This window comes from Notolabrus celidotus, chromosome 9 (assembly GCF_009762535.1).
Source record: "Notolabrus celidotus isolate fNotCel1 chromosome 9, fNotCel1.pri, whole genome shotgun sequence".
In the NCBI taxonomy this organism is placed as follows: domain Eukaryota; kingdom Metazoa; phylum Chordata; class Actinopteri; order Labriformes; family Labridae; genus Notolabrus; species Notolabrus celidotus.
Genome location: NC_048280.1, coordinates 33,116,466 through 33,130,442, shown reverse-complemented (window position 1 = coordinate 33,130,442; position 13,977 = coordinate 33,116,466). Strand labels below are relative to the sequence as shown.

Here is a 13,977-nt window from a genome sequence, read left to right as displayed (position 1 = left end):
TTTAGACAGATTATTTGACCTATACTGTAGCCAGCCACCAGGGGGCAGACGCTCTGCTGAAAGCTTCACCACCAGGGCCATGTCCGGCACGCTTGGTTAAAATACACAAAGTAAGAATTTAGTCGTGATATTTTTAGTTTATTGTCACAATTTCAACTATTTCTTAAATTCAAAACATACATGAATAGAGCCAAAAAGAAAAAAATCTCCATTTACCTTAAATTGATTAACGTATTGATTTATTTCATTTCTATTGAAGAGGATTAGGGCCATTGAAAAAAATAAATACAATTAAGGACCAATATATTTTTTTATTATGTTCTGATATTAAAGTCAGAACACTGAGATTAAAGTCAGAATTCTGAGAAAAAGTTAGAATTCTGAGAAAAAGTTAGAATCATGAAATTAAAGTCAGAAATCTGCCTTTTTCTCATAATAATAATAATAATAAAATATATTGGACCTTAATTTTTTTTTTCAGTGGATTAAAGTCAGAATTCTGCTTTTTTTTTTCTCGGAGCCAATTAAAAAAATGTATTTTTTATAGTGACCCTCAACCTCTTCCGTAAATTCCTAACACCACGAAGTCTGCTCGCATCAACCTTTTTATGGTCCATAAGCCGGAACCTTTCTGTGGCTGGTGTACCCCGCGGACTGTTTACGAAGTCGGACCAACGGATATCTGCTAGTTGACAGGGAAAAGTAAAATGTGTTTGTGTGTTGTGTAGTGATCGAGCATCTCTCTAGACTCTGTTTTACTCCGCGGGTTGTTTCTTCTCTCCTGAATCTTTGAGTTGATGATCAAAAAGAAAATGTTCGCGGGGCTTCCGGAGCTCGGGATCTCTAACGGAGAGGATCTGAAGGAAACTCTCACGAACTGCACAGAGCCTCTCAAAGCCATCGACCAGTTCCAGGTGAGATGTTTGTTTGGTATCTGGATACCAGCTGATCATTTGTGCAACAATATGGAGCTCTGAGTAACTTCTTAATGCACCGAAATGTTCCCTCCAAACGAGGAAGGTTACTGAAATAAGCCTGCAGAAACAATGGTACTCTGTTTATCTGCTGGATCCAACATCCTCCTCCTTATTTATACAGCAAGTATGGATTATTAAGGGTTAAACATTGACTTTAAACCTACATCACAGTCTAATACAGGTTGATTATTTTTATTTAGGCCCCATATTTGCATAGAAGACGCTGCCTACTCATTACAGTAGGGTAAATAACACTGAGGCAATAAAGTGCAGTATTCACCACATTTACACTTTTCTTATCTGGATGTCACAATATCTTTGAGATATGTTTTCAGAGGTATGAGCACTGACAGTGATCAGTCTGCATGTTTGTGACTAAATGATTTAGTTCGGGTTAAAGTTTGTTTGTTGAAGAAAACAGGAAGTTTTCGTTGAAATGTATGTATTAATTCATTTTGTGCTACAGAATTCTTTGTTATTATTAGTACAATCTAAAAGTTCAAACAGTACTTGACCTTGCACATTCAGAGCTGCACAAATAAAGCAACAATAATAATAATAATAATAATAATAATATTAATAATATTAATAATAATAAAATAATGCATGAAAAACTTAAAAATCAACTTTATTTATTAAGCACTTTTAAAATCAGAGTTAAAAATGTCTTTCTAAATGAAAAAATATATTAAATTTGTGGAATACTTTTAGAAAATTTAAGAATTAAAACAGAACATCAGGAATTAAGCAACATAAGAGACACAAAAAGACAGAGAATGAGAAGTAAGTAAAAAAGTTAGACCACGGAAGATGAGAAAGAATAAAACAGATTTAAAAAAACACTAAAACCAACAACAATAGAATATAGAAGATAGATAGATAGATAGATAGATAGATAGATAGATAGATAGATAGATAGATAGATAGATAGATCCCCATTTGGGGAACTTTGTTTCTTCCAGCAGCTTACAACACAGGACAAGAGAATACAACAATGTGCTTACATAGTTAAACAAAAATAAATAAACAATAATAATAATAACAATAATTATAAAAAATATATACAAAATAATAATAATATTAATAATAATGAAATAATACATGATATACTTAAAAATTAACTTTATTTATAAAGCACTTTAAATTCAGAGTTAAAAAATGTTTTTATAAATATAAAATATATTGAATTTGTGGAATACTTTTAGGAAATTTAAGAAATGAAAACAGAATGTTATGAATTAAGCAACATAAGAGACGCAAAAAGACAGAATAAGAAGTAAGTTAAAAAGTTAGCCCACGAAAAATGAGAAGGAATAAAACAGGTTTAAAAAACACTAAGCCAACAACAATAGAATATAGATAGATAGATAGATAGATAGATAGATAGATAGATAGATAGATAGATAGATAGATAGACTTTATTGATCCTCATTTGGGGAAATTTGTTTGTTCCAGCAGCTTACAACACAGGACAGGAGAATACAACAATGTGCTTACATAGTTAATAAAATAAATAATATTAATAATAATCCATCCATCCATTATCTTGACCGCTCATCCCGTTAGGGGTCAAGGGGGGGCTGGAGCCTATCCCAGCTGGCTTCGGGCGGAAGGCAGGGTACACCCTGGACAGGTCTCCAACCTATCACAGGGCTAACACAGAGAGACAGACAACCAGTCACGCACACACTCACACCTACGGGCAATTTAGAGTGATCAATCAACCTGAGCATGTTTTTGGATTGTGGGAGGAAGCTGGAGTACCTGGAGAGAACCCACGCATGCACATGCAAACTCCACACAGAGAGGAACCTGCCCAGCCGGGGATTAGAACCAGGAACCTTCTAGCTGTGAGGCAACAGCTACCCACTATACCACCATGCAGCCCATAATAATAATAATAATAATAATAATAATAATAATAATAATAATAAAAATAAAAATAATATTAATAATAAACGTAGTAAAAAAATAATAATAATAATAATTATTATAACAATAATGAATAATGATACAAAATAATGATAGTAATAATAATGATAATAATACATAATAATAGTAATAATGATAAGATGAATATAAAATCAAATATAGTAAATATAAGAGATATATCCACTGTGTACACTTCTCTTCTTCTATCTTATGAATGGATAGTAAGGTATGTTACTGCAGGGAGAAAATTGCACCAGGTTTTTATGAACACACACAGTATGAAAAACACACAGAGCGATTTAAATATGAGACATTTAATAATAAGTGATTCAGTAGAGCTCGCTGTGTGTTGGAAAGAAGAAACACCTTGCACCTTTTTCATATAGTGTGAAGAAAAGCTGCTCTCTGACTCTCTGATGCTTCACTCTCTGCAGATGGAAAATGGCATCCTGCTGCCGACCCTGCAGTCTGCTCTCCCCTTCCTCGACCTCCACGGGACGCCTCGCCTCGAGTTCCATCAGTCCGTGTTCGACGAGCTGCGAGACAAGCTGATGGAGAGAGTGGCCACCATCGCCGAGGGGAAAGAGGAGGACAGGTTTGTCATCATTTTTACTGTTTCGACTCTCAGAAATGTGGTCTGTCATCCCCAGCATGGATGCTTCAGTTTCTTCTTCCTCCTTCAGATACAACAAACTTGAAGAGCTGCTGGAGAAAAGTTTCCCTCTCGTCAAAATGCCATCCATTCAGCCCGTGGTGATGCAGGTGCTCAAACATCTACCCAAGGTAAGTGTAGGAGAGGCTGTTTCTTTCCTTTTAGAAACACATCACAGCAGAGTCTGCAGTTTAAACAGCAACAATCATTTAAAGTGGACCACCCCAAGCGTGCATCAGTGGAGCATCTGAATGCATCAGCTGATTTTGCCTGATGATCATGAGTCAGGGCCGGACTGTGCTGCTCTGGTTTCAGGGGTCCATTCACAAAGTATTTAACAAACTCTCAGTGCTCCACACTGTTCACTGCAGGCCGCCAGTCTCTCTCATGGCCGCTGGGATAAATAAGACTCTCTGTTTGTGTGGACGCTGGATGATCTAGGACAGGATACACTCATTCAGGACATCTCGCTTTTATCAGCACTGCTGCATGACACCTTGCTGAGATTATAACCTGAGATTGAAAGAGATCAGAGCCAGGTGGCTGTGACGGCTCCATGCTGTAGTTTTCTAAATCAAAGTTACAATTGATCGTCATGTTTGAGCGCTGACCTTGAACTAAAGCTCAAATTAATTCTGTTGAGGTGAGTTAATGGGTACGTAATTAAAGTTCAAAGTTAAACGTTTGAGCTGGGAAACCCATCTTATCATGAAGTGAGGAGAAGATCTGCTAATCTGTCCTGGATGAGAGCTTTAAGGATAACTCTCTGGGAGTCTTAGGTGTTGTGTGATTCAGAGCAGATGATGTTTATCACTCGCTCCCTCCTGCAGGTGCCGGAGAAGAAACTGAAGATGGTGATGGCGGATAAAGAGCTGTACAAGGTGTGTGCTGTGGAGGTGAAGAGGCAGATCTGGCAGGACAACCAGGCTCTCTTTGGGGACGAGGTCTCTCCTCTTCTGAAGCAGTACATCGTGGAGAAGGAGGCGGCTCTGTTCAGCAGCGACCTCTCCATCCTGCACAACTTCTTCAGCCCTTCTCCCAAAACACGACGTCAAGGCGAGGTGGGTCAGCGTCAGTAAATGAGACGTGTAGTAAACATGAAGCTGAGGGTTTGAGGTCTGACTCTAAGCTTTCTCTCTCTGTAGGTGGTTCTGAAGTTGACACAGATGATTGGGAAGAACGTGAAGCTGTACGACATGGTGCTGCAGTTCTTACGGACACTCTTCCTGAGAACGAGAAACGTGCACTACTGCACGCTGAGAGCCGAGCTGCTGATGTCTCTGCACGACCTGGACATCAGTGAGATCTGCTCCGTGGACCCCTGTCACAAGGTGAGAACACTAGCAGCGGTGGTGGATCAGAGCAGACGCTGTGTCACCTGTCTTTGACTTTGTGTTTAATGTCTCTGCCGTGTGTATCCACAGTTCACCTGGTGTTTAGACGCCTGCATCCGAGAGAAGTTTGTGGACGGGAAACGAGCCCGAGAGCTGCAGGGTTTCCTGGACGGAGTGAAGAAAGGACAGGAGCAGGTGCTGGGGTGAGAAAAACATGGCTTCATTAAAAGAAAAGAGAGATGTTGATCTCTGCTGAATGTATTAAATCAATCTTTGTGACATTCTAGAGACCTCTCCATGATCCTGTGTGACCCGTTCGCCTGTAACACACTGGTGCTGAGCATCATGAGGAACCTGCAGGAGCTGCTGAGTCAGGACAGTTTGCCCAGGGTGAGCATGCAGTGCACCATGAGACACGATCACACTGATGCTGCTGTGCATTCTTCATACTGACACCTGGTGGCAGTGACGGGCAAGAAAGTTGACGACAGGTGGAGCAGGCATGTTCTCTCTGAAGTGTAAGAGTTTGACCACCAGTGAGGTTTACAGCCGAGAAAATCAGGCATCTAGAAGGAATAAGAAAGCTGATCCAGAACCCACAATTTATCTGACCGGTCAGCAGGAAAATGAAGCACAACAAACAATAAACTTAACCTATATGTGTGATTATTTGAAAAGGGAGAACAAAGGCAAACAGCAGCACCGAAAAGTGGACTCTGCCATGCCACTCCGTAGCTAGTGGCATGCCGCGCCATGCCGCTGCACATTCTCTATCCACATGTCTCTCCTAAAGCAGCGGCAGGTGCCATTCTCTATCAACATGTCAGGGCCTAAGCTGCTTTTCTTGTGATCCATCTTCAAACAGTCTTACATGATCATGTTTGAAAACTGTCAAATATTGTCTTTTGACTTCACTTCTCCAAAATTCAGTACAAAATCAATGAAAAGGGAACAAACTAAAGACTGACCAAGTAATGTTAATGAAGTGTTCTAAGAGCCAACAGTATCTTGTCTCTAATGTGCTAAAGATGGGAGATCACTGTGGAGGAACCTGGCACAGACGATCAGTTTTTCGGCTGTGTATTCTGAAAACAACAGAGACAGTAGAGGTCTCTCACAGACTCCTGAAACAGCTGCTCAAACATGTGAAGAACAAAGACTTAGACCGGGGGTGTCAAACTCATTTCAGTTCAGGGGCCACACACAGCCCAAATTGATCTGAAGTGGGCCGGACCAGCAAAATCATAACATAATATGTTTGTATGGTGTTTTTTGTGAGTCTTTGATGAGTCTCACAGTGGGCTTTTGCTCTTTAAGCACTGAGACCTGCTGCGAACACACCAAACACACAAGTTATCCATTCACCTGACACCAAATTTAATGTTTACTGCAAAAGAACAGATAGATTATAATAAGGAAGAAGGTAAAGTTGACTAGTTTGGACTCCTCAGTTCCAGCATGAACAGTTTGCTTGCTGGACAGTGTTGTATGCAGCGGTGTAGTGCTAGTGTTAGTAGTTAGTGGATCATCTTATAGTGCCCAAAAAAATCTTTATGAATCTCAATCAGATTATGCAAACAGCAAGTCATTTATTTTATCACTTTGAGAAAAAAAAGTCCTGAAAAAAAAAAAACGCTTTTCAGCTTCTGGTTCACTCAGTCAGCACCATTGACTGTATACAATATGCTGCTCGACTGCTGTCAAGCTATTGTGATGTAAAGAGGCTGGCTGACTAGCCAACAACTACTGTGTTCCCGCCTGTCAGTCAAGTCAGCTGTGCCTCTCATTGGAAGACTCATAATCTCAATATCTTCCAAATTGCTGCATTAGCAAAAAACTCACCCCTACAGTGTGTGCCGATAGAGAAATGAGCTATCCAGACTACACTCGTCTTTTGTACCAGGCTGTAAACATGTTTATTTCTACTGTAAAGATCGTCTTGAGCCAGCCTCAAGCGGATCCCCAATGAACTGCAGTTTTTAGCACTTCCACATTGGACTCATATTTTAAAGACCAGAGGTTGCTGCCTGATCTCAATTGAATTTTGCAAACAGCAAGTAATCTATCTTCTCACTTTAAGAAAAAAAGCATTGTTCAGGTTTTGGTTTACTCCAGGTAAAGAGTCTGGGTGTCATCCTCGACAGCTCATCCTCGACAGCTCATCCTCGACAGCTCACTTTCTTTCAACTCTCACATCAATAGCATAACCCGGTCTGCATATTTCCATCTCCGCAACATCAACCGTCTCCGCCCCTCTCTCACCCCTCACACCACTGCCATCCTGGTCCACAGTCTCGTCACTTCCCGTATCGATTATTGTAATTCACTCCTCTTCGGTGCCCCTCACAATCCTTCCATAAACTTAAACTGGTCCAAAACTCTGCAGCCCGCATCATCACCAGAACCCCCTCCTTTCACCACATCACCCCTGTCCTCCAGCAGCTCCACTGGCTCCCGGTCAAACTCAGAATCAATTTCAAAATCCTCCTTTACACATTCAAGGCCATCCACAACCTCTCCCCCCCCGTACCTGTCTGATCTCCTCCACATTGTCACCCCCTCTCGCTCCCTCAGGTCCTCCTCCTCCCTCCACCTCTCTGTGCCCCCTGCCCGTCTCAGCACCATGGGGAGCAGAGCTTTCAGTCGCTCTGCTCCCCAACTCTGGAACTCACACCCACCAGACATCCGAAACTCCGACTCACTACCCCCCTTCAAATCAGAACTGAAAACCCATCTGTTTCAAACTGCATTCACTGCTTAATTTCCACTGCTTCATTTTAACTTGGTGTTACTTTGTTGTTGTTTTTGTTTTTATTTAGTTTATCGTGTTGTCTTATTTATTGTGTTTTATTCTGTCTGTAAAGCGACCTTGAGTGTTTTGAAAGGCGCTTCTAAATAAAATGTATTATTATTATTATTATTATGATTTTATGTGACCCCCCCCAGAGGACAAATCTGAAATAGTAGTTACTTTCATTGAAAAATTCCAGTTAATGTGTTCTCTGTAATTTCTTCACTTTGCAAAGTGGTTCCGTGGGCCAGATTTGAACCATTGGCGGGCCGGTTTTGGCCCGCGGGCCGCATGTTTGACACCCCTGACTTAGACTTTGTCCACAGGGGGGTCGCCAACAGAAGTTTGAACATCTAAAAGGAGAAGTTCTCCCTCACTTCCACTCAAACTCCACCCACAGGAAGTAACGTGTTTGTTGTGTTTGTGAGCAGGACAGTTCGGACCTGATGCTGCAGCTGAGGATGCTCTCGCTGGGTCAGGGGGCGTGGGACATGATTGACAGCCAGGTCTTTAAAGAGCCTCGTTTGGTAAGTCCCCTCTGATGTCTCAGTCCGTCAGTTCATCGGGGTTATTAAAGGTCAGAAGTGAAGATGTATCCTCTGAATAAAACAAATGTGTGTGTGTGCTCTCAGGATCTGGAGGTTGTGACCCGCTTCCTGCCCGCCATGATGTCAGTGGTGGTGGATGATCACATCTTCACGGTGGAGCAGAAGCTTCCCAGTGAGGAGAAGAGCTCTCAGTCGTACCCCACCACCCTGCCGGACGCCTTCAACAGGTAAATAACAGCCTGCAGGTGGAGGGAGGCTGACGGGAGGTCACATGACTGTCTCAGAGTGTCATCACAGAGAGGAGTAAACGTGTTCCTCTCCTCAGGTACCTGCAGGAGAACAGAGTGGCCTGTGAGATGGGTCTCTACTACGTCCTCCATATCGCCAAACTGAGGAACAAGAACGCCTTGCAGAGGTTACTGCCTGCTCTCGGTGAGTCAGCATCACGTGAATGAGCTCTCAGGGCCACCGTAGTGTTGGTGTTTCATATCGGGGCAATGAGATAGTAAGACAAATGAATCCACATGCATGTGAAAGATAACCCAGAGGAGTTGTGTGTGTGTGCTGCTGCCTCACAGTGGAGACCTACAATGACATGGCCTTTGGAGACATCTTCCTGCACCTGCTGACCGGACACCTCACGCTGCTCTCGGACGAGTTCGGATCAGAAGAGTTCTGTTCAGTGGTCTTCGATAGCTTCCTTCTGACTTCTTACTCCAGGTGAGCTCAGAGCAGCCGGTCCTCAGTGCAGTCTGCTTTAAGTGGTCTCCCATCATCGTTTTACAGAAGTGAACATTAAAGTCTGCATCCCGTGTCCTCACACGTTGTCTGAATGTCTTCCAGTAAAGAGAACGTCCACCGACACGCTCTCCGCATGCTGCTGCATCTACACCACAAAGTTCTGCCGTCCTGCCTGGAGACTCTGCTGAAAACTCTCGAACCTCCTAAGCAGGTGAGCTCAGCTGTGATTTTAACCAAGCTGCACTCGTAGTGACTAGTTGAATCCGCTCGTGTTGATGTCTGTGAGAGGATTCACACGGGATCAGAATAGTCTCATGTTTACTCGACTTTACCGATACTGTTTCCTAAATACGACGTCAGGGCTCTGCAGGCTTTCACTTAATAACATATGGTATGATCCTTCACTGTCATCAAAGTGAGACGAGCCTCTTGCCTCTGAAATACTGAGCTTTCATAAATCTTCACTTTAAAAAAGCAGCTGAAACCACAGAGAAGCTTTATGAGACTCTCATTACGACAGGACCGCTCTATTAGGTGAAAGTTGGAGGTTATACGCTGCTGAATTTAAGCTCAAAGAGTCATGGATGGAGCAGATATAGTGGATAAAGATCACAAACAGCCTCCTTCAGATCAGCAGGTCAAACTGTTCTGAGTAAAGAGCTTGTTTTGAAGTTTGTGACGTGGGTCAGTAGATTTTAAAGCAACTCGCACAACTTCAGATTAAAATGTCATCTTAAAGGTGACATCACGCTTTTTTCATCAATATATATTGGTCTAAGAGGTCCCCAAAACATGTCTTTAAAGTTTATGCTCAAAAAAACACTTTGAAATCAGATTTTGGCATGCCTGAAAAACCCTCTTCTTCAGTCCTCCTCAGAACACTCTGTTTTCTCTCTGACCACGCCCCCTCAGGAAGTGGATGTGCCTCGGCTCTCCAGCACGTTGATCTAATGTTTACATGTTGGCTGAATATACACGACTGCTCAGAGATCACGTTACTTCAACCCTCTGAATCTGATCCAGAATCTGATCCTGATGGAGAGGCGCCTGTAGCAGGACCATATGAAGGATTGGTCATAGATTTAGTGTTTCTTGTTGTTTAATTTATCAGTATGTCGACGTGTGTCTTGGTACACAGCTACTAACATGTAGCTATGTGGCTATGCTAACGAGCGCTAGCACTTATCCATGACAAATAAAAATCATCCACTAGATCTTCAAATCTGCAGGCGTGGGGAGTAAAACCGACCTCTGCCAGAAAGGCAGCAGGACCTTTTCTGAAGGATTGGTCACAGATTTAGTGTTTCTTGTTGTTTTATTTGTCAGTATGTAGACGTGTGTCTTGGTACACAGCTACAGCTACAGCTATGAACATGTAGCTATGTGGCTATGCTAATTATCGCTAGCACTTATCCATGACAAATAAAAATCATCCACTAGATCTTCAAATCTGCAGACGTGGGGAGTAAAACCGACCTCTGCCAGAAAGGCAGCGGGACCTTTTCTGAAGGATTGGTCACAGATTCAGTGTTTCTTGTTGTTTTATTTGTCAGTATGTAGACTTGTGTCTTGGTACACAGCTACAGCTACGACATGTGGCTATGCTAACTAGCGCTAGCACTTATCCATGATAAATAAAAATCATCCACTAGATCTTCAAATCTGCAGACGTGGGGAGTAAAACCGACCTTTGTGTTTATTAAGACAGCCTACAACTAGCAGGCCTCCCTCCTAAGCTCCTTGTTAGCACACATTTGTGCAGGTAATGAAAAACGGGGGAGGGATTCAGTATTATTTTATACAGTCTATGGGCTGAACAAGCTCCGAGCTCTGACTCCGTGACAGACCGGATATTGTTGTTACGTAACAAAAACACGGAAGTCTGAAACGGCTCGTTTCAGCACACATTTACAGAAAGGTGTAGAAATCAAAACAGGGGCAGAATGGATTTTTTTCATTCTCGGGGGGTTTGTAGACATGCCAGGGACACATATTTCAGGTAGAGAACCATTAAAAAGTCAATTTTGCATGATATGTCACCTTTAACTTGTTTACCGCACTGTGCAGCACTTTGCTAAACTTGATTGTTTTGGGTTTTTTTAAATGTGCTTTATAAATAATGTGGATTTGATTGGATCATTTAAAAACAAGATAAAAAGACCCAGAAATGAACTTGGCAGAACTTGGAGTGCACATTGAAGAGGTTCACGCCTCAGAGCATCCGGACAAATTCACAGAATGAGTGACCTCATATATCCGTCAAACAAGCCGCGCACGGCCGCAGCTGTCAGGGCAATATGAGGAAGTGACTTTGACGTCAGTTCAGGGGAAGAATGTCAGGGTTTTCAAGTCAAATAGAGGGTGGGTGTAGATGCTGCTCAGAGCAAAGACAGGGAGTGAGGACCATGAAGAACCAGAGTCTGTGAGCAGATCTCAAACCAGCCCTAGAGATGAAGTACAACCCTGCAAAATCTCCAAACAAAACAAGTGTGTTTGTCTTGTTTCTCGAAAAAAATGTCTCATTTAACTTCATGTATTATTTATTTAATTTAATATAAGCCATGTTAAACAGACAAGTCCAGAAAAATGAGGCCTGATTTGCAGAAAACCTGCCAGTGGTGTCAAAAAATAATTTTAAGTTTGTAGAGAGAAGACATTTTTCTGGACTTTTCAGTTTAAAGTGTCTTATATTAAATCTAATAAAACTTTTTCTTTTCTAGAAACAAGACAGACACACCAGCTTAGTTAGAGTTTAGCAGATATTTCCCAAGTGTACACGCCTTGAGTCTGTGTGTGTAACTGTGTGTAACTGTGTGTACTGACACTGCGTGTGATTGTGTCTCTGGTGACCACAGAGCAGCGAGCCGGTGAAGGAGCTCTACACTCAGCTGACGGAGAAGCTGGAGGCCCAAAAGAAGAGCCCGCCACCTCCGGAGGAAGCCCCATCCCTGGATCTGGGACTGCACCCAGTGACCGTCCCCACCACCGCCTCCACCCCGACCACGCCTCTCTGAGACACGTGCAGAAAGAACGACAGGACGGAGCGTTGAAAACAGCCAGCGCGTGGATCTCTCCAGAAAGACTGGACGTTTGTTTGATGAATCTTTAGATGTTTGTCTCTGACCGTGTAGGCCAGCAGACGAATACTTTTCTTCACTTTTCATTTCATAACTTTGCTTTCTGATGTTACATTCGAGTTTCTCAAACTGTAAATAAACTCTTATTTGGAAAAAGACAGTGTTCTTATTGAGTTTCAGGAAAGCCACATTGAGGTACAGACTCTGTCACCAGGGTGACTCTTAACAAGAGGTCTGGTTTCTGTAGACCACATTGACTAACTCTTGAGGCACTCGCACGATGAGAAGTGTGAAACAGAAACAGTCAGTGTGTGTGTTTAACCGGACTGCGCTCACACACACACACGGACGACGACTTCAACACTGCTGGTAAGACCTGCTGATCCTCTAATGAGCGTTTAAATGAACTTTAACCTGCTTTATCCTCACATTAGGGTCTATGTGTGCAGTTTTTAAGATATATCTGCATACCTCACACACCAGAAATTATCATGATGATATTTAAGGGGTTAACATAGTCAGATTTTGTTCATAATGATGAGCTGTTTTACATTAAAATGCAATAGGCAAGGCAATGCGAGGCAGCTTCATTTGTATAGCATATTTCATAAACAAGGGCAACTCAATGCTTTACATTAAAACATTAAAAGCATTGGAAACATTCAGACAAACATTAAAGAGCACAATTAAAATGACAAATATAATTAAACAGAAAAGAAAAGGAAAATTAGAAATATTTTAAAAGGTAAGATTAAAATTTGCATTTAAAACAAGTCAAAATTTTAAAGTTATTTATCTATTGTTGTTATTATCATTTGTTTATTTTGTATTTTTGTGTTAATCCTACAATCTTATTTTTATTAATATTATTTTGTATTTTTGTATGTACTTATTTGTAATTTTGTACTATCTATTTATTTATTGCCTTTTCAAAATAACAGCACTGCAAAGAAGGTTAGAGAAGCAGTTCTCTGTTTGAAACCCACAGAGCAGCAGGAAGGAGATTATAAACAAGGTTTCCTCTTTAGTTCATGAAACTGCACCAACTTTCCCTCATTCACAGGCTTTACATGTATGAAACCCCAAAGTGTTCAGTATCTATAAATAAATGAAAACATGAATGAATGAAAATAACAGCGTAATCATGGTGCCTGTGTACGGCTTGTTTTACCAGCAGAAGATAGAGGATTGAACAGCTTTGTGCTGCAGCTAACAGTGGCCAAGTGGCCTCTCCTTTAAGCAGCTGTTGAGCCGGAAGTCTACAATGCGAGACATTTGATGGACTAGGTGTTTGCCTCTGAGTCTGATGTCTGCATTGTTGTTTTGTGATGCTGGATGAGTCTAATAAAAACGGAAAAAAAGAAAAAAAGTTCAAATGAGCTAAGATAGGAAGGCAGTGGCAAATAAAAAAGTCTTAATCTTTGATTAAAAAGAGGTGAGAGTTGGAGCAGACCTACAGCTTTCAGGGAGTGTATTCCAGATATGTGGTGCATAATGACTAAACGCTGCTTCACCATGTTTCGTTCTGACTCTAGGGACTGAAAGCAGACCAGTACCTGATGACATCAGATGTCCAGATGGTTCATACAGTAGCAGCAGATCAGCAATGTATTTTGGGCCTAAACCATTCAGTGCTTTATAAACCATCAGCAGGATTTTAAAGTCTATTCTCTGACAGACAGGAAGCCAGTGTAGGGATCTAAGAACTGGAGTGATGTGGTCTACTTTTTTGGTCCTTGTTAGGACTCGAGCAGCAACATTCTGTATCAGCAGCAGTTGTCTGATGGACTTTTTAGGGAGTCCTGTAAAGACCCCGTTACAGTAGTCTAGTCTGCTAAAGACAAATGCATGGATGAGTTTTTCTGCATCCTGCTGAGACATAAGTCCTTTAATCCTTGATATATTCTTAAGGTGATAGTAGGTTG

General features: G+C 41.6%; 1 protein-coding gene across 1 annotated transcript; it reads left to right on the top strand.

The window, feature by feature from the left end:
* Window positions 1-637: 637 nt before the first annotated feature.
* nelfb (negative elongation factor complex member B) lies at window positions 638-12,208 on the top strand. The gene is made up of 13 exons (XM_034692561.1): window positions 638-914; window positions 3,344-3,504; window positions 3,593-3,692; window positions 4,392-4,622; window positions 4,707-4,892; window positions 4,986-5,098; window positions 5,183-5,285; window positions 8,118-8,213; window positions 8,319-8,461; window positions 8,560-8,666; window positions 8,813-8,954; window positions 9,078-9,186; window positions 11,831-12,208. The coding sequence occupies exons 1-13, from the start codon at window positions 798-800 to the stop codon at window positions 11,987-11,989; spliced, it is 1,767 nt and encodes a 588-aa protein (XP_034548452.1). The 5' UTR covers window positions 638-797; the 3' UTR covers window positions 11,990-12,208.
* Window positions 12,209-13,977: the final 1,769 nt, after the last annotated feature.

Bases quoted from the DNA above. Each gene is read 5' to 3' on its own strand.
- nelfb (XM_034692561.1), top strand. From the start codon at position 798: ATGATCAAAAAGAAAATGTTCGCGGGGCTTCCGGAGCTCGGGATCTCT. The intron at 3,505-3,592 runs GTTTGTCATCAT...TTCCTCCTTCAG, and splicing joins GAGGGGAAAGAGGAGGACAG to ATACAACAAACTTGAAGAGC. The intron at 8,955-9,077 runs GTGAGCTCAGAG...AATGTCTTCCAG, and splicing joins CTTCTGACTTCTTACTCCAG to TAAAGAGAACGTCCACCGAC.